The sequence below is a fragment of the Falco cherrug genome, chromosome 20, assembly GCF_023634085.1.
Source record: "Falco cherrug isolate bFalChe1 chromosome 20, bFalChe1.pri, whole genome shotgun sequence".
NCBI classification, from domain to species: Eukaryota; Metazoa; Chordata; class Aves; order Falconiformes; family Falconidae; genus Falco; species Falco cherrug.
Window position 1 is genome coordinate 6349734 of NC_073716.1, and position 19578 is coordinate 6369311.

At 61.4% G+C, this 19578-nt stretch overlaps 1 protein-coding gene across 1 annotated transcript; it reads left to right on the forward strand.

Annotated features, from left to right (window-relative positions):
- The first annotated feature begins 1149 nt into the window (after window positions 1-1149).
- On the forward strand, window positions 1150-18298 carry FMNL1 (formin like 1). The gene is given in 27 exon segments (XM_055697661.1): window positions 1150-1319; window positions 7039-7122; window positions 7374-7457; window positions 7539-7612; window positions 8112-8195; window positions 8436-8576; window positions 9789-9897; window positions 10143-10219; window positions 10295-10388; window positions 10719-10793; window positions 11083-11193; window positions 11286-11435; window positions 11528-11629; window positions 11743-11986; window positions 12198-12247; window positions 12250-12484; window positions 12604-12725; window positions 13204-13406; window positions 13733-13967; window positions 14065-14133; window positions 14289-14369; window positions 14716-14845; window positions 14952-15115; window positions 15370-15471; window positions 15736-15834; window positions 15991-16114; window positions 16717-18298. Coding segments are annotated over 27 exon segments (3294 nt in total). The 5' UTR covers window positions 1150-1172; the 3' UTR covers window positions 16821-18298.
- Window positions 18299-19578: the final 1280 nt, after the last annotated feature.

Genomic DNA, 19578 nt, shown 5'->3' on the forward strand with positions numbered 1-19578 from the left:
CCGGCCTCCGTGCCCCCCAGGGTGCTCAGCTGAGGGTGCTGGGTGCTGCGGGTCCCCTGGGCAAGCCACTGGGAGTGTCGATGCCGGAGCTGGCTCCATCCCTGCCTGCCCCTGCCCGTGGGTGAGGTGGTGCTGCTCATCCCGGCCCCCAGGATCGGGCCCTCCCTGCCTGCCCCGTGCCAGCTGGGCGCTGGGGGTGTGTCACCCCCCAGGGAGTCCCCAGACCCGGTGTCACCCACTCCGCAGGTCCCTCACCCAGGGGTGCAGGGAGTTTGCTCAGCCTGGGCTCTCCCGGCTGGGGTGGGAGGGGGGGAGCCCAGCACGTCCCGGCTGCCCTCCCATCTGACCAGTAAAACTAAAATAATGGGATAAAATGGGATAAAAGTAAATAAAGTAAATAATGAAATTAAATAAATTATAAAATAAAAAAAGATTAAATGAAAAAATGATAAAATAGTAAGTAATATAATAAAATAAAGAATGAAACAAATAATAAATTAATACCAAATTAAAATAAAGAATGAAATAAATAATAAATTAATACCAAATTAAAATAAATAATATAATAAAATATGTAATAGAAAAAACAAATAATGAAATGATGGAATAAATAATAGAAGAATGAAATGATGAAATAAATAATAGAAGAATGAAATGATGAAATAAATAATAAAATTTAAAAATTAAAGGGAAAGGAAATATTAACTATTTAAAAAGTAAATACAATTAAATAAATAAGGTAAAAATTGCAGTAAAAAAATAAAATAAAAATGGAAATTAAGAATGAAAGAAAAAACAGTGTGAATTAAAAATGAAGCAAAATGATAAACCAAAAGAAAAACAGTAAGATGAAATATTAAGCGCATAAATTAGAAAATGAAGAAAATAGAAATGAAGCGACAATTATTTCTTTTTCCGTATAAAAAGAGACAGAAAAAAAGTCCTGGCGATTCATGGCCGGGGCGGGCGGCGGCAGGTGCGGCGGGGCGGGGCGTGTGGGGGCGGGGGCGGGGCGGGCGGGGGCGGGGGCGGGGCGGGCGGGGGCGGGGGCGGGGCGCCGGGCGCGATAACGCCCCGCGGGAGCGGCGGGTGCCGAGAGCCGCTGCTGAGGCGGGGAGCGCGGGCGGGGGAGCAGCGCGGGCCGAGCCCAGCCCAGCCCAGCCCAGCCCGCCATGGGCAACGCGGCCGGCGGCATGGAGGGGGGGGCGGCGGGGCGCGACCCCCGGCCCCCAGGCCCCCCCCCCGGCGCCGCCCCGCCGCCCGCCCGGCAGCCCATGCCCACCGCCGCCGAGCTGGAGGAGCGCTTCGGCCGCGTCCTGGTGAGTGCGGGGGGGCGCGGGCGTCCGCATCCCACCCCGGCGGCAGTTTTGCTCTGTTCTCATTTTATTAGTCGAGCGATTAATTAAATCCACCCCGGTTGATGTAGTATTTGTCATTAGTAAGGGTAATGGTTCCGCTGGTTACTCCCGGGGGATGCTCGACCCAGCCCGCGGGATGCCCCACAGCCGGTGCGGTCCCCGGGGGGCACGGGGGGATCCACCCACTGTTGGGGTGACCCCGGCTGCGGGACACCCGGCCGTGGCGGGGAGCTGGCAGGGCCCGCAGCCGGCAGTGTGCTGCAGGCAGCCGGTGCTGCGGATGGCGAGGCTCACCGCCCTCCCCTGCCTCCTCCTTCCCGGGGCCCTTCTCCCTGGGATAAACCACCGGCATCGCTCCCGGTGTCCCCCCAAGCCGCGTTCTCGTGGGATGACAGCTCCTTGGAATCCCGGGAGCTGGGGGAGAGCAGTTCGCGCCTGCTGCCCTCCGTCCTTGGCGGCTGGCCGTGACCTTCGCGCCGCGGTCCCACCGGGGGAGCCAGCCACACTCCATCCCGCACCCTCTCCCAAAACGCTCCGTGGTGGAGAGTCAGGCTGGGAGCTGGGAAAAAAAAATGCGGCTTTAACGCCCTGTTTCCCCGGTGGGAGCTGGAGTTGCCCTCCCTGTGCCGGGAGCAACCACAGGGAAAAGCTCCTGCAGATGCTGGTACACTGGGATCCACTGGGTAGGATCCACCAGGTGGGATCTACCATCCCAGCCCTGAGCACAAATCGTTGGGAAGCTTTTTTTTCTTGTGTGGCATTTGTAGGAGGATTATTTAGGGATGGGCATAGCAGCTAGAGCCGCCACCGCCTCCCGGCCCCTGGCGCAGGGCAGTGACGGTGAAGAGCTTTGCAAGGCGGGGACCTGCATGGGGCCCCCAAATCCCCGAGGAGGGGGCTTTGCAGTGGGATGCCCATGGTGGCAGGCGGCCGAGCTGGGCGGTGGTGCCAGCAATGGCTGCCAGGTGTGGTGGTGGTGGTGGCGGCAGGAGGGGAAGGTGGTGGCAGGGACCTCAGGGTGCTTCCGCTGCTGCTGCAAGGCCTCAGGAAATGGCGCGTTTTGCCCAGCTGGGTGGTGGCGGGTTGCAAATCCTAAAGTGAAAAAACATTGGAAAAGGGGAAAGCGCTGCTCCAGGCCCTCGCCACCTTCGCGAGGGAAAGCCCTTTCCTGGGAACCAGGGGACCCAGGGAGCTGGGGTTCGGCCAGACGGGAACTGAGTGCCTTGTGAAATCGCTGTCCCAATCTTGCTTCCTCCTTTCACAGGTTCCCTTTCCCCTTCTCGTGGCTGGCGGGACTTTGGGACCCCTGGGCGGCAGAGGGGGATAGGGACTGGGGACATCCCTCCGCCATCACCCACCCCAACCATGTTCCGTGACTCGGGATTCATTCTTCCACCTCCTGAGCTTGTGAGATCAGTGATGGAGCAGGAGGGGATGGGCTGGCAATCTCCTGGTGGGGCATGATCCAGCTCTGACATGTTGCCATGGTTACAGTGATGCCATGTGCGCACATCTGTGCAAACCATTTTGGGCTGGACATCCCAGACTGGGAGAACTGGTAGGGCAAAGCCTGGGCAGAAAAGCCAACGGCAGAGCGCAGAGGATCCAAACTGGATAAACCCAGCCCATGCCAAGAAATGGGGAGTTTAGTTTTATCCTCAAAAGCTGACTTCTGCCCAGGGAGGGTACTGTGGCAGATGCTGCCCTGGCAGAGCAATGGGTTGTCCCTGTGCCAAGCGGTCTGGGATGTGCCCAGGTGGCTTTTTGGGATGGAGAGAAGGAAATGGAGCATCTTTGCTGCTGGGATAGAGATGCTCCCACTTGGAGCAGTCAGGACTTTTCCCCTTTTGCATGTCAAGAGGCAGCAATTGGGAATATATAAATTAATTTGGGAATTGAGGGTGTGGTGGAGGTGAAGCTGGGAATAGCTGGGGGGGTTGGTTGGAGCCTTGGGGATGGCGGCCGATGGGCACAGGGGCTGCTCCGGCAGGGGGGGGTTGCTGGCAGGGGCTTTGCTGCCTCCTCTCCCAGGACCTGGGGGAGAGTATGGCAAACGTCACTGCTGCAGATGTTTGCGGATGTGCTGTTGGCTTCAGTGGTGAGACTGATCCCCAGTGAGCGCCAGCTGCAGTGTCGGCCTCTGCTCAACTGAGAAGGAAACCTGATGCTTGGCTTTCTAAAGCTGGATCCATCCTGCACCCGGTCCTGGCGCGGTGGCCGAGTCCGGCTGGTTGCTGTGGGGGCTGCGATGGGGTGCCCCCATGGGGGCCGTGTGCCTGGGGTAGAGAGGGGAACAGCTTGTGATGGATCAGGCCCTGGCTGAATGAGGAGGGTGTCCCAGTGCAGGGCTCCCCCCCGTGTGTGGGTACGAGGGGGCACCAGGCACCCGGTGGGGCTGTGGGCATGGTGGCTGCATCAGGCTCACTTCTCCAGCCTGTGCTGAGAGCAGCTTCGGCTCATTCTTAAAATAGAGCCAGGAGCAGCAGGCAGCAGCAGCCACCCACCCCTCAGCCTGCTCCTTGCCACCCTCGCAGCAGGATCCGGCCATCCACAGGGACCCTTCTGCTCCTCTGCTGGCTTGTCCCTGCCTGGCATGTGGTGGGTATGGCACCTGGCTGGATCCAGGGGTTCCCTGGTGGGAGGAGCTGGTCCTGGGAGCATTGCCCAGCCTGGCTGGCTGCATGCAGGAGAGCCCTCAGTGGGCCTGATCCTGCTGGGTGCCCAGCTCTGAGCCTTGGGAAGAGGCAGGAGGACGGGTCCAGTGGCAGTCAGGGTCACTGGAGGGGATGCCGTGGGTTGGCTGGTGCTGTGGGGCTGGGCACGTCCCAAAGCCCCTTGGGTGGGAGTATCACACTCTGTGGCCATAAGGGATGGAGAATCCCGGGAGCGGGGTGGTCCATTGGCCACTAGCTCAGGCACCCGGCGACCTTAGTCCTTCCTGTGGCCAGTGAAAGCCCCAAACCTGCCATCTTGGGGCTGCTTTGGCCCCTTCCCTGCAGCGGGCAAGGCTGGTACCCAATGTCTGGACTGGGATGCTCTCCCATGCCACATGCCAGCAAGGCTTTCCATCCCCATCTCATGGCTGCACATCCCCCACACGCCCCAGAAACGATGCTCTCTGGGTTCAGCCTGGTTTTCACTCCAGCCCATCGGTGTTTCAGAGCAAACGCTTCCGTAAAGGATGCTTTGAATTTTTTGTGCTGAGGTTTGGTGCAGAGCCTGGCTCTGCTCAGCTCTGACCGCTCATGTGCAGAACAAAATAAAGGTGTCTGACGCCCAGAATAGTTCCATCTCTCCGACGGCAGCAGCCCCAGCGCTGTGGGTGCTGCAATATGAAAAGGTCTTTTCATACCGGAAAATCATGTAGGTGCTGCTTTACGTCACCCCAGCCTCAGTTTTAGGTGCAGGGTAAAGCCCAGCTCAGCCCTACGGCTGGTGTTGGCTGAGCTGGCGGGTCCTGGCTGGCTGCATCCTGGTGCTGGACATGGGTGGGATGGCACTGTAGGCTCCATGGCACCCTGTGTCCCAGGAGGGTTGGTGGGGGATGTTTGGTGGCGTCCGTTCATTAACCTGGTGGGCTGTGATGCTGCTGGGAGGCTGGGGAAGCCCCACGCTGGGGTGGGACAAGGGTGCTGGGTGCCGGCCGGAGAGTGATGGGAGGTGGGATGTGGCTGCTGGGGCCAAGCCCCTGTGGCTTCTCCATCCTTGTCCCCCGAGGAGAAGGACTAAGTCCTTCCTCTGACACCTCTGATGTGCTTGGCTGCTGCCCTGCCCCACATCACCCACCCTGCCCCACACCTCCCACAGCACCAGTCCCCTGATCCCCAGCAGGAAATGAGCCAGTTTCTTCACACTGCTGGTTGATGCTGAGGACTAGAGTGGAGCCACTTCCTCCCCCCCAGCACCACGTGCCCATCTGGGGCCGTGGCGGGATGCAGCCACCACCCAGTTTGTACCCGAACTGTGCCACATCCTGCCACCCAGCCCAGCCCTGCTTGTGAGGAGGGACTGCAGGGCTCTGTGGCAGAACCGCCTCCGTAGGGACATCCCCAGCATCCCCCTGCCCCGCCTGCATCCCCGTGGTGGGGAACCCATGGGAGGTCCTGTCCCACCGGTTGTGCTTGGTCCTGGTTTTTCCAAGTCCCACACATAGTCGACTGGAAAAGGTGGTCCAGGTGCCACCATCCCCCCTCTGCCAAGAGCACCTAACAACGTGCCATAGGTGCTGCTGTAGCCCTGGGTGGGGTGTTTGGGCATGTAGTCCTCTTGGCGCAGCCATGTCCCTTGGCCTGACCCTCCTGGGGGGGCTCATCTACTCCAAGGATGGCAACTTGGGGACCACAAGGACAGGGCTCTGCAGCAAAGGGGACATCCAGGTGCTGCTGCCACTTAGCCCACCCTGGGTTCAGCTGGCAGATCCGGTGCAGCCTTGTCAGCTTTGCAATGAGGCTGTTTCTGACCCTGCCGTCTGATTTTACCCTCCCTGCAGAGCTCTCCGTGCGAGCTGTCCCCTGGCTAAATCTGGCCGAGTGCTGGCTCCTTCCCGCCCACGTCTCCTGATTTTGACTTCTTGCAAAAGCAGCTCGACAGGTCCTTGGTGGAGGCAGGTGGTGAGGTTTCTGCTCCTGCCCGCCACTGTGGCACCTCTCCTCTTGGACCTGCTCTTCTGTGTGCAACCAAACCCGTGGGAGATGCCTTTTCCCCAAGGATATGGTTGTCCCAGGGTGCCTGCACCCCACATGCCCAGTCCTTAACATCAGGGGACCCTAAAGCTGGATGTTAAAGGTGACCCGGGGCTGCATGTTGCCTCCATGTGCCAGCATGGCCGGGCTCTCCAGGCGAGCAGCAGCCTCAGCTCCTGCATCTCCCTGGGGGCTGGATCACCAAGAAATGGTTCTTTGGGGAAAATAAATCACCTGTGACCAGAGCTGAGCTCCCAGCATGGCCCAGGCCATGGTGAGGGCTCTGTTAAAGGCTCTGCCGGTCACCCTATGGTGTCCCTTAGGGACCTGCTGGGTGCCCTGAGCACCCCAGCGGCAGGAGCAGCACCGGGAGCCCCCTGAAGCCCCCGGCTGTGGTGTGGAGTGGTTTCGGCAGCTGCCTCGTGCTGTTTGGAGAGCGGAAACCACATCATGTCCTGCCAGGGTGGCCCCGGGGGGGTGACGGGGGCCAGGGTTGTGCAATGGTGTTGCGGAGGGATGTGGTGACACACCAGACTCTGCCCTGACATCATGTCTCTAAAGAAATGCTGGTTTCACCAGCTGGGCTCGTCACGCACCTGCGGCGGGGGACTGGGAGGTGACCATCATCCCTGAGCAGGGCCCAGGCTCTGGGGTTCCTCAGCTGTGTCCCCAGCCTGTGTCTCTGCTCCTCACCAGAACTGGGCTGGCTGAGGCTGGTAGCATTGTGCGCTTGTGACACGGATGGACGGGTCCAGTTTTTCCTCCTGTCCTCCAATAACACCTTCTGCCTCGGGGAGCCCCAGGTGGGGACATTGCTGATGGGCCCATGGCTGGTGGGATGCAAACATCCTGGGAATGGTCGTGTCCCCATCCTCCCCCTGATATCCCCATCCTCCCACCACTGAGCAAGGACACCGGGTGCTGGATGAGCAGTGGGTGCTACAGCCCCTGGGCATGTTTCGGGGGATGACCCCAACCCTGACACTATCACCCCACAGAACTCCATGAACCTGCCCCCAGACAAGATGAAGCTGCTCAACCAGTATGACAATGAGAAGAAGTGGGAGCTCATCTGTGACCAGGTGAGGTCCAGGTGTCACAGTGTCTCTGGTGCTGTCCCTGTCCCCAAGTGCCACTTGTGGAACAGGCACCAACCTGGCATGTGCCGAGTGCTGACATCCGTCCCTGTTAGCGCGACAGTGCCTCATTAACCTGATTAAACGTTGATGCAGTACAGGGGCAGGGACAGGGACACTGGCTGCTGCAGAGACAGTGGCATGTCCCTGCGCCACGGGCGGGCGGTTTGGTTTCAGCCTCTCTCTGGGGCTCGTAGGAGCGTTTCCAGGTGAAAAACCCACCATCTGCCTACATCCAGAAGCTGAAGAGCTACTTGGACACGGGTGGCGTAAGCAGGAAGGTGAGGACTCCCCCTTGCACCCCGTGTCCCCTTCCTGGGTTGGGCGTGGGGACAGTGCCAACAGCTCTCCCCATCCCATAGTTCAAGAGGCGAGTACAGGAATCGACACAGGTTCTCCGGGAACTGGAGATTTCCTTGAGGACCAACTACATCGGGTAAGGGTGAGGCGTCCTTGTCGTCACCCAGCTGCCACTGCTGTCCCCGGCGTTGCTGGCAGAGAGATTGGCAGTGGCTTGTGGCCGTGGGGGTGACAGCAGGATGTGGAGGCTGGTGGCCTCATCCTGCCCCTCTGAGATGGCTCTGATGGGAGGACGGGGGTGCTGTAGGACCTGAACCCCATTTTGGCTCTCTGGTACCCCCTGGGTGCCAGGATGGACCCTGGTCCCCACCCTGCGTGTCCCAACCCCTCACGGTGTGGTGGGTTCTGAGCTATGGGTGCCTGTGTCCCACCACCCAGGGTCAAGCTGTCCTGCAGTGGTGGCAGCAGAGCATGCATCGGGAGGTGTGCCAGCTCACGGTGCCACCTCATGTCCACAGCGTGTCCCACCCTCGCTGGGGACCTCTGACCGGGGGTGGCTCCACTGAGGGGCTGGAGCAGGGAGATGGGAGGGTGAGGAGGGCTGTCGGAGCCCACTAACCCCCTGCACCCCACAGCTGGGTCCAGGAGTTCCTCAACGAGGAGAACAAGGGGCTGGATGTGCTGCTGGAGTACCTCGCCTTTGCCCAGTGCTCCGTCGCGTATGTCACCACCGGCTGCCCCATCCCCCAGGCCAGGGCCAGCCTCCCCTGGGACTCAGTGAGGCTGGGGATGTCCTGGGGGGCTCTTCCCCAGCATGGGAGTGATGGAGCTAAGGATCCTCCATCGCTAGGGTTGAGCAGAACATCCCAGCATCCCCAGCCTTGGGGACCCCGGTGGGGGTGTCTGCCCATATCGGGGTGCCACATCTCACCCATCTCTGTGTCCCCACGGGCCACCAGGTACGACATGGAGAGCGCCGAGAACGGCAGCCCAGGCTCTGACAAGGGCAAGGTCCTGGAGCGGTCGCTGGAGGACCTGAGCAAAAGCAGCTCCTCGTCCCCCACCCAGGGCTCCTCCAAAGTGCGGCACCTCACTGTAAGGTAACACGTGGTCCGTCCCCAGCTGTCCCCCTCGGCCTCCATGCTCCCCGCCTCGCTGCACCCCCAGCCGCGCCATGCTCAGAGAGGGGCTCGGCAGGGAGACGCAGGCCTGGTCCTAAAAATGGGTCCCCGTCGCTGGTTTAGGGGGGGACAAAGCCACGTCCCCATGTATGCATGCAAGGGACAAACCCTGCAGGCCCCCAGCCGGCCCCCAGCCCCACACCGTGACCCTTGTGGGATGCTCTGGGTAAAATCCACGAATAAGCAAAAATTGGAGATGCTGGAGAATTTGGGGGAGCAAATTGCAAATCGTTCCCCCCCAAGTTTAAAACCGGGGTGGAGGAATGGCCTGCGACCCCCGTGGCCGGTCCCCGTGGCTGGTGGCTCTCGCTTGGCGCCATTCACCCCCGCAGCCCCCTTCTAACCCCGCTCTTCTCTTGCACGCTGCCGGGGGACGCGCTGACGGTAGGTGACGGGGCCAGGGCACTGGCGGGACAGGGACACCCTGGTGGGACTCCGCTGCCAGTCACCGGCATTGGGGACAGTGCCTGTGGGGCATCCCCAGTGGGCAGAGGGGGGGGTCCCAGGGGACACCCCACCACAGTCGCCCTGGGAGCCGTAATGTGGCACCCCGGGGACCATGGGGGTCCCTGATCGCCTGCCAGCAGCTCTGGAGGAGCCGAGGTGTCCCCCTCCAGCCCGAGGGACAGGTCAGGAGTGACGTGGCACCCGGAGGGGGTCCCAGCCCTTGTCCCCCAGCTGTGTCCCCAAGCCTGGGTGTCCCAGGGGCGCCGCGGGAGCCCCGTTTCTCCCTCCTGTCCTGCAGGCTCTAACGCACCTCCAGCTGCTGCCTCTCGAACCAGCACATCCACACCCTCCTCCGCCACGTCCACCCCAGCGTCCCCTGCAGTGCCCTGGGCAGTGATGGGGACAGTAGCCCCAGGTCACCCAGCAGCTCCTACCCACCCCGGTGAGCCTCTGAGACCACCTTGTGCACACCCATCCCACCCCCAGCACCCCAGCAGCCCAAGCGCTTGTAGACGGACATGGACGTGGGGGGGTCTCTCCCGTGGGGACACAACTGTCCAGGTCCCTTGGTGTCTTCTCGCTCTTGCTGCCCACCCCCCCCACCCCCCCCCACCCCCCCCGGCTTTGCGCTGCGCCGCCCCGGCTGCCCCCCAGCCCCTGCTCAGTGCCCTTTCGCCCACCCAGGCTGAACCCCTCGCACAGCAGGAAGGCACTTAGGAACTCCCGCCTCATCAACCAGAAGGATGACGTCCATGTCTGCATCATGTGTCTCCGCGCCATCATGAACTACCAGGTGGGGGAGGGCAGGGTCTTCGGGGACCCACCTGGGGCTCCTCGAAAGCCTTCAGCCCCTGTGGGGCCATCTTCAGGGTCAGGGGTCAGGGTGGGACCTGGTCGCCATCCCCTCGCTCTGAGATGTCCTCACTCAACCTCGCGTCTGGTGGGGATGTGGTGTGGGGATGTCCCAAGGTCCTGGAGCATCCCTGGGCTGGGGACAGGAGGATGCACAACCCCATTAATGCTCCTTTTGCCCCCAAGTCTGGCTTCAGCCTGGTGATGAACCACCCAGCCTGCGTCAACGAGATCACCCTCAGCCTCAACAACAAGAACGCCAGGTAGGACCCATCCCCTGTCCCCCCGTCCCCCAGCCCGTGCCACGGCCCCAACCCCCTCCCACCCCATGTCTGCAGGACCAAGGCGCTGGTGCTGGAGCTGCTGGCTGCCGTCTGCCTTGTCCGAGGTGGCCATGACATCATCCTGGCCGCCTTTGACAACTTCAAGGAGGTGAGTCCTCAGCAGCCATGCATGGTCCCCACACTGACACCTGTGCTCTGGCTGGGTTCGTGCCTCAGTTTCTCTGTGTGGCAGAGCCCTGCATCATCAGGGCATCCTCTGTCCTGACAACGCCTGTCCTGTCACTTGCTTGTGGGTGCTCCAGCCATTGGGCTCGATGTCCCCATGCCAGGACCACATCGCAGCTGGACTGGGTGGCGGGCAGCACCTGTCAGAGTTGGGATGACATCCCTGGCAGGTGCCTCCTGCCTTGCCGCATCCCTGGGTGCCCACCCTGGCTGTGTCCCTCCTGGCCCTCAGCCCCCTGCTCTCCCACCCCAGGTCTGCGGGGAGAAGAACCGCTTTGAGAAGTTGATGGAGTATTTCCGAAACGAGGACACCAACATCGACTTCATGGTGAGCAGCTGTAGGGCTGGTGCTCTGCTGTCCCCAGGGGCACTGTGTGCCCAAGGGGCAGCTGAGCCACTGTCCTGTCCTGGGTGTGCCAAGGGCTGTGGTGTCCCCCAGGGCTGCTGGGCTGCTGGTGCTTCCCCAGGGCTGTGAAACCACCCTGCATTCTCCAGGGGCCACCACGTCCCCGAGAGCCACCAGTCCACTGTGCACTACCTGGGGCACCGTGTTCCCAAGGATTACTGGGCCACCATGCCATGCTGGTGGCCACATTGAGCCTGTGCCTGTCCCGCAGGTGGCCTGCATGCAGTTCATCAACATCGTGGTTCACTCGGTGGAGAACATGAACTTCCGCGTCTTCCTGCAATATGAGTTCACCCACCTGGGGCTGGACCAGTACCTGGAGGTGGGTCATCCTGCACCGCCCCGGTGCTGAGCCCTGCTGCTGGGGGGAGGGGTGGGTGCCCTGTGACGGTGCCACTGGCTGTCTCATGGCAGAGTCTCCGTCTCACCGAGAGTGACAAGCTGCAGGTGCAGATCCAAGCCTACCTGGACAACATCTTCGATGTGGGGGCCGTGCTGGAGGACTCGGAGACCAAGACGGCGGTGCTGGAGCACATGGAGGAGCTGCAGGAGCACGTCAGCCAGGTGGGATGCGGGTGCGTGGGCAGGAGTTGCTGACGCCAGCCCCGAGGGAGGGATGAGGATGGGGCTGAGCAACGTCACTTCGTCCCCTGCAGTTGACGGAGAAGCTGCAGGATGCGGAGAACGACTCCATGGCCAAGATAGCGGAGCTGGAGAAGCAGCTGAGCCAGGCGCGGCAGGAGCTGGAGGCACTGCGGGTGAGCACCCATGGGCGTTACGGTGCTGCAGGCAGGGGTGGGTGCCTGGGGGGCCGGGGTTTGAGGGGTGCAGTGGGACACCGGTGATCTGCTGGGGCTTGTCACCACTGCAGGAGCAACTGAGCCCGCCACGGCCACCCAGCCCACCGGCCCCGCAGCCCCAGGAGTGCTACCGGCTGGCGCTGGAGCGGCAGCTGGCAGAGCTGGAGGAGAAGGGCTTGGTGCAGATCCTGCGTGGGCCTGACGGAGACGTCGCCATCAAAATTGTTCCCGTCGTCATAGAAACGCCAGCAGCCCCCGTGGTTACTGGAGAGGCCACTGCTGCCGCCACTGCTGCCGCCACTGCCACCTGCACAGGTACGTACCATAGGTGCAGGGGGATGGCAGCAGCCCGCAGTGTCCCCTTCCTAGTGGGGACACGTGGCACAGGGGCGCGGCAGCAGCGTGTCTCCGAGGGGGGCGCAGGGATGTGCCCAGGGACACAGGGTCACTCGGTGGCAGAGGGGATGTGGCGGTGGCACTGTGCCTGCTGTGCCACCGTCACACCCACGTCTTCTTTCCATTGCAGATGGTTTGGCTCCGGCTCCTCCAGCAGCACCTGGCACACCGCCCCCCCCCGCCCCCCCCCCCCCCTGCCGGGGGCTGAGCCTGGCCCCCCAGTGCCCCCCGCACTCCCATTGCCTGCAGGCACCGACCCCCCACCAGCCCCTCCGCTCCCAGGCACCCAAGTGCCACCCCCACCCCCACTGCTCCCAGGGGGGTTGGAGGGCCCTGTCCCCCCACCTCCACCACCCCCACCCCTGGGTGGGGAGCTCCCAGCTGGGCCAGCTGCCCCTCACCCTGCTGGCAGTTCAGGTAAGCGTGGCCCAGGGACGGTGGAGATGTCCCCCAGGTGAGGGCTGGGGGAATCCTGGGGTGGGTTTGGGAGCCCCCCACCCCATGATGTGTTGTCCCCCCTCCCTGTCACCCCACAGTGAAGGTGAAGAAGCCGATCCAGACCAAGTTTCGCATGCCAGTCTTCAACTGGGTGGCCCTGAAGCCGAGCCAGATCAATGGCACAGTCTTCACCGAGCTCAATGATGAGAAGGTGCTGCAGGTGAGGACACAGGAGGGTCCGGGGGGGTCTGGGTGCAGCACCCTTGGTTGGCCAGAGCCCCAGTCCACACTGCACCCACACTGAGGTTGCCTCCATGCCCCCCTTGTGCCTATCTGGGGGTGTCACATGGCTGCTGGAGGAGCTGGACGTTGGAGCAGCTCCTTGGCACCACGGAAAAGGAAAACATGGTATCTGCCATCCTTCTTTGGTCACCTGGTCCTTGTCCTCTTGCTTCATCCTTATCCTCCCATCCTGTCCGTTTCTTCCACATCTTCGTCCTCTGGTCCCCTCGTTACGCCCTTCCTGTCCCTGTCCTTTTCCCCTTGCTCCATCCACATCCCATCAACTTGACCTCATCCCCTTGCTCCATCTTCATCCTCTCACTCCTCACCCCCTTGACCTCGCCCTCTGGCCCTGTCCTCATCCCAGATGTCCTGTGTCACCTCCCTGCTGTGCCTTCAGCCCTGTCTCTCTGCAGGAGCTGGACATGAGAGACTTCGAGGAGCAGTTTAAGACCAAGGCACAGGGCCCCGGCTTGGACATCAGTGCCCTCAAGGTGAAGGCCATGCAGAAGGCTCCCAGCAAGGTCACCCTCATGGAATCCAACCGAGCCAAAAACCTGGCCATCACACTCCGCAAGGGCGGCCGCAGCATCCAGGACATCTGCACAGCCATCGAGACGTGAGTGTCCCCTCCTTGATGGGAGGTCAGGCACAAGCCCAGCTACACCAGGGGGCTGGGATGGTGTTGGGTGTGCTGGGGTTGGAGGGGTGATAGCACCAGCTGGGGGGATGGGGGGATGCGGGGACCAGGCGCAGAGAGACGGGGGGATGCGGGGACCAGGCGCAGAGAGACGGGGGGATGCGGGGACCAGGCGCAGAGAGACGGGGGGATGCGGGGACCAGGCGCAGAGAGACGGGGGGATGCGGGGACCAGCCATGGGTGACAGGGCCTTGGGGAGCTGGTCGCAGGGTCTGACTGCACTGCGGGTTTCCCACCACCCACAGGTATGACCAGCAAGCCCTGAGCCTCGATTTTCTGGAGCTGCTGCTGCGCTTCCTGCCCACCGAGTATGAGCGGACACTCATCGGGAAGTTTGAGCGGGAGCAGCAGCCACCGGAGGAGCTCTCAGACGAGGATCAGTTCATGATCCGCTTCAGCAAGATCCCACGCCTGGCTGAGCGCATGAATGTCATGATCTTCCTGGGCAACTTCAACGACACAGCCCAGCTGCTCATGCCGGTGGGTGCTGCGGGGGGCACAGGGTGGCTGTGGGTGGGGGGCTGCGAGGAGGTGGCACCCTGCAGCGAGACTCACGGGCTTTTCCTCCCATCCACAGCAACTCAACGCCATTATCGCCGCCTCCATGTCCCTCAAGTCCTCCAGCAAACTGCGCAACATCCTTGAGGTCTGGAGCTTGGCATAGGGTGGCCCTGGTGGAGGGACGTGGGGCTGGGATGGGTGCCTGCAGGGCGCTGCTGGGGCATGTGTAGGTGCTGTGCCCCCTCCCCAGGGTGCCCCATCCATGCCGGGTTGTGTACCCCAGCCGTGGTGTCTCCACAGATTGTCCTGGCCTTTGGGAACTACATGAACAGCAGCAAGCGCGGGGCAGCCTACGGCTTCCGCCTGCAGAGCCTGGATGCGGTAGGGTCCCCACAGGGCTGCCCCCTTTGCTGGGCCATGGGGACACTGTCACTGCCCGGGGATCAGCCTTGGGGATGGAGGGACTCAAGGACCAGCTGTAGGGATGGAGGGATGAGGAGACCAGGGTTGGAGAGGCAGGGGGAGGAACCAAAGTGGTGGAGATGCCCGAGAGATAGCCATGGGGTTCAGAGGATGCAGAAGTCAGATATGTAGAGATGGAGGGATGCAGGGAGCAGCTGTGGGGATGGAGGAAGATGAGAACCAGCCACAGGGATCGATGCAGCCTACCCTGAGCGGTGCGGGGGGCGATGGGATGCGGGTCGGGGCTGACGCTGTTCTCTCACAGCTCCTGGAGATGAAGTCAACAGACCGCAAGCAAACACTGCTGCACTACCTGGTGCGGGTGATCATGGAGAAGTACCCCGAGCTGACGGGCTTCCACACCGAGCTACACTTCCTTGACAAGGCGGGCACAGGTAGCGCCCATGGGCGCTGGGCTGGGGGAGTCATGACAGGCTGCAGCCATGGTACAGGGTCTCTCCGAGTCTGCTCTGACCCCCGCACTGCTCGCCCTCCCTGCAGTCTCCCTGGACAGCGTGTTGCAGGACGTGCGGAGCCTGCAGCAGGGGATGGAGCTGACCCGCAAGGAGTTCATGCGGCAGGACGACAGCCCCGTGCTCAAGGAGTTCCTCAAGGTCAACTCAGAGGTGATGGAGAAGCTGCAGGCTGACAGCAAAACTGCCAAGGTGGGTGCTGGGGGTAGCGCAGGGTTGTGGAGCAGGATTGCGCCCCCCCATTCCTAGGTGGGACACCCTGGGGTGCCCTGTGCCCACACGTCTGTTCCATGGGAGAGGCTCCCGGCTGGGACGTGGCTCCAGCAGAAAAGCTGGGAGGGGTTTGGAGGGGGATGGCGTTGTGGGAGAGGCTGGGAGGAGGCAGTGGGTGAGGGAGTGCTGGTGCCCCAGCCTCAGCCCCCCAGTCGAGGTGTCTGTGCCCGCAGGAGGCGTACGAGTCGGCTGTGGAATATTTTGGGGAGAACCCCAAGACCAGTCCTCCCACCACCTTCTTCCCCATGTTCATGCGCTTCATCAGAGCCTACAAGGTAGGAGGAGACAGGGGGTGTGTGCCGTGTTTCTGGGGGTTGGGAGAAGGTTTGGGGGGGGTCTGACCCCACTTTGGAGTAACTGGCAAAATCTGTGCACGGGGCTGGGGGCTTGGGGCTCACAGGACAGGAAACCCTGGGGCTCAGCACTGTGCTTCGGGGTGCTCAGGGATGCTGGAGCTGAGCTGGGGGGAGATGGGGGGGGCTGCTGTCCCACAGCAGGACCCCTCTGGCTCAGCACACCCTCCCTGTACCTCTCCCAAGAAAGCAGAGCAGGACATCGAGCTGTGGAAGAAGCAGGAGGCCATGGCCAAAGAGCCAGAATCTGCCCCCCCCAGCAGTGAGAACCGTCCTGAGGTGAAGGTGCCCCACGTGTCAGGGGTCCAGCCCTGGGTGGGCTGCATGGTGGGGAAGGGCAAAACAGGTCCTGCTGTGGAAGAGCGAGGGTGAGGGCACCCCATCTCCTTTGGGGTGCGGCGGGAGGCCACACCGTTCACCCCGCGCTGTCCCCAACCTCAGTTGCCCACCCAGAAAGCCAAGCGGCAGCAGATGGACGTGATCGCCGAGCTGAAGAAGAAGCAGATGGTGAAGGAGCCGCTCATCTACGAAGGCAAAGATGGTGCCATCGAGGATATTATTTCAGGTGAGAGATTATTGCAGGTGACCAGCCAGGTGTCCCCCCCTGTGGCAGACTTGGTGTTGGCGGGGAGACCCTTGGTGCTGGGGGGCTGCAGGGGACGGTCACAGCCAGGAGCTGGAGGGCCGCCGAGCCCCGTTACGGGGACCAAATCTATCCCACACGGCAGAGCTGCCAAGTGCTCCCTGCCCTGTCTCATTAGCTCTTCCTCCTCTTCTGCTTCTTCCTCCTCTCTCCTCCTCCTCGCTGTCTCTCTGGATTGCTCTACTCAGCTCTGAAAACTGTTCCTTTCACAGCCCGGACGGGCAAACGCTCGTCCCGGCTCTTCTGCGACGTGAGCTTCAATGAGGAGAGTCCTCTGTAGGTAACGTGGGGCCAGCGCGGTGCCGGCAGGGCAATGGGGGCTGCTAGGCTTTGCCCCCCTCCTGAGCCAGGGGCCGGGGTCCCGCTGGTTGGCCCTTCGTAGCTGCTGCTCCTCCTGGCTCTGTGCTAGGGCTTCTCCTGAGCATCCTCCTACCCAAAGGTGTGACTCCTGGGTGGGGAGGGGGTCCAGCCGTCAGCGGGTGGGCAGGGGAGCTCAGCCAGCTCCACACTTTCTCCCGCTGCAGATCTGCGGAACAACCCATACCGGCGCGCAGACAAGGGCCGCGGCAGTGCCAAGAAACGGGCTGCGGGGCAGAGCCTGCAGGTGACACCGGACATCTCGCTGTGACCGGCGCCGGCCCTGCAGCTGCCAGGACCATCCTTCTGCCACAGATGGGACCCCAGGATGTCAACCCACTGGCCCCGGACAAAGCAGGGCAGAGGCACAGCGCCTGCTCCCAGCTGCTCCAGCTGCTTAGTGTGCCAGCTCCTGCCCTGCGTGCCCTGGGGTCTGGCGCAGGGATGCCTCACTTCTTGCTTAGCAATGCCTCTGAGCTCCTCTCCTCCAGGCTGGCAGGGCTGGGGGACCCTCCTGGCTACAGGCAGGGAAGGGGGAGTACAGAAGGGCCCCCAGCTTGCCCTGGCAGGAGGAGAGTGGCTGCCCCATCCCTCCCCTAGAGCTGCTCCCTTGTACGCCTGCCCCAGGGTCAGCCCTGTGCGCCGGTGTGCCCCACTCTTCAGCTTGCTGGTGCCTTTGATTTCCCGCTGCAGGGGGGCGGAGGGTCATACGCCAGGGATGCAGCAATCCCTGCACATCTCCCCCCTCTCCCCCAGCCTTGCAGTGCCCTTTGAGACCTGTGCTCTCTGCTGCAGAGCTGAGCCGGCACGGGGCTGTGCCTCCAGCGAGGAGCCTGCTGCAACGATCCCACCCTGGGCACTCCCCGTACCCCAGGAGCTGGCAGGGGTGCTATTTTACAGTGGGATTTTTTTAAGTCTTCCTTAAAATTTCTCTGTGCTATAGGAGCAGGGACTGGGATACCCATATACAAGGTCTCACCAGGATCCTAAGGCCACAGTGAGCAGCACTAGGCTGTTCCTCAGTGCAGGGGAGGCTCTGTAGCTATGACAATCAGCAGCAGGGTCAAGGATTTACTGTCCTGAAGTCTCTGCGTGGTGGTACCTAGCTCTGCCCCTCCCCATCCATCCACCCCCTGTGTCAGGGCTGGAGCCTCTTGGAGCCAGCCGTGATGGTCAGCCCTGGGGGAGCAGGAGCTGCAGGCCGCGACATGCAGCAGGTGCTAGACAGCCTCCAGCGACCACCGTGAGCCCAAAATGCTGCAGGGTCACCGCTGCAGTCGCAGGAGGAAGAGGCCAGAGAGCTGCACAAGCTTCCAAATAACACACTGGACTCCATTCCTCCCCTGCCCTGCTGCTGCTGGGTGAATCCAAACCATGCACTGTCACAATTAACCTGCTCACGCAATTAGCTTCATTAAATGGCCCCTGCTCGCCCTGCTGCCGTGTACGGCACGCTCTACCTGGCGGCCGTGTACGCTCTCTCTCGCTGCAGCTCGTAGCCTGGGGTAAGCCCTCACCGTCCACCAGAGTAGCAACCGCTTCCTGCTGTAATTATGATGCTCTGCGCCAGCCGGCTCCGTACCGCACGCAAGCTCAAAGGGGAGGGAAGGGAAATGAATGTGTAACTTATAAATGCCTTTAAGCCAGAAATGGAAAACATTAACTGCTAATTTGTATACATTATTTTTATATACTGAAGGCCTGTTTAATCTAAAGCAGAACTGGTAATAAAATTACTCTGAGGATAAAGCACTTGTCTGTGGGAAGGGGGAAGCTTTACCTGGAGGCGGGGGATGCTGCAGGGAAGGGAGAGATGCGTGAGCTGCTGCTTGCTGCTCCACCGACGTGTTATCTCCTGCACAAGGATCGGCTGCCAGGCGCGGCGACCGTTGAGCATTTTGATGTGGAAGATCTATTTCTGACTTGCCCATGATGGCAGCCAGGGGGTAGGGTCTCTTCAAGGCTCTGCTCAGCCCCGCAGGCCCTGCCCCCCCTCCCCAAGACTGGCAGCCTCTAGGCAGGCATGATCAAATGGGTGAAAACAGAAGGAATACACATGCCACAGGGCAACAGAAGGGAAAAGCCAGGACTTACGGCTCTTCCAAAAAGCAGTCCCACTTCTTACTTCACAAGCATCCCTAAGGAGAGGGCTACTGGACCCCCGGCCCCCACATGGCCACGTACAGACCTGCTGGGCTACCTGGTGCCAGGGGCCACCGTTGCTGCCATCCACTGCGTGTGGGAGCCGCCGGCTCGAGGAGGCGAGGTCTGGCACACGCTGTTTCATGGCTGCTCGGCCGGGATGTACTCAGAGACAAGAAGTGCTCTGGTCCTTCCCGAGCTGACCTGCACCTTACAGGGGAGTTAGTGACAAACACCCACTTTTTTTTTTTTTTTTTTTTTGTGGTTAACCGGTCTGACTCCTGTGTTCACAGTGCCGATATTGGTATGCGGCAGCAAACCCCCTCGGCTTCAGTTTGGGGTTTATGTTCCAAGATAACCCACCTCACCCACTCACTGGCAGTGCCATGAGCACACCTCTAGTCCATGGCACAGATTTAACACGAACGTGCCACCGAAGCGGAGATAAACAGCTCTTACACCAACAGTGAGCAGAAGCACTTGCTGGAAGGTGTGGGCAGGTCTCCAGAGCTCTGCCTGCCTGGCCTGGTGCCTCTGCATCCCAGACCTACTTTTCCCCATCGAGGGGAAGACTCAGCATCTCCCAGTACAGCAAATCACACGTGGTCGGGGTGGGAAGGGAGTGCTGGGGGTCACCCAGCCCAGCCCCTGCTAGAGCAGGCTGCACAGAGCCACATCCCAGTGCGTTTGGATGTCCTCAGAGAAGGAGACCCCGCAGCTGCTCTGGGCAGCCTGTCCCAGTGTCCCCTCACCCTCAGGGCAAACAAGTTCTTTCTCGTATTCAGGTGGAACTTCCTGTGCTGCAGCTTGTGCCTGTTGCCCCTTGTCCTGGCACTGGGCACTGCTGAGAAGAACCTGGCTCCATCTTCCTGACACTCACCCTTAAG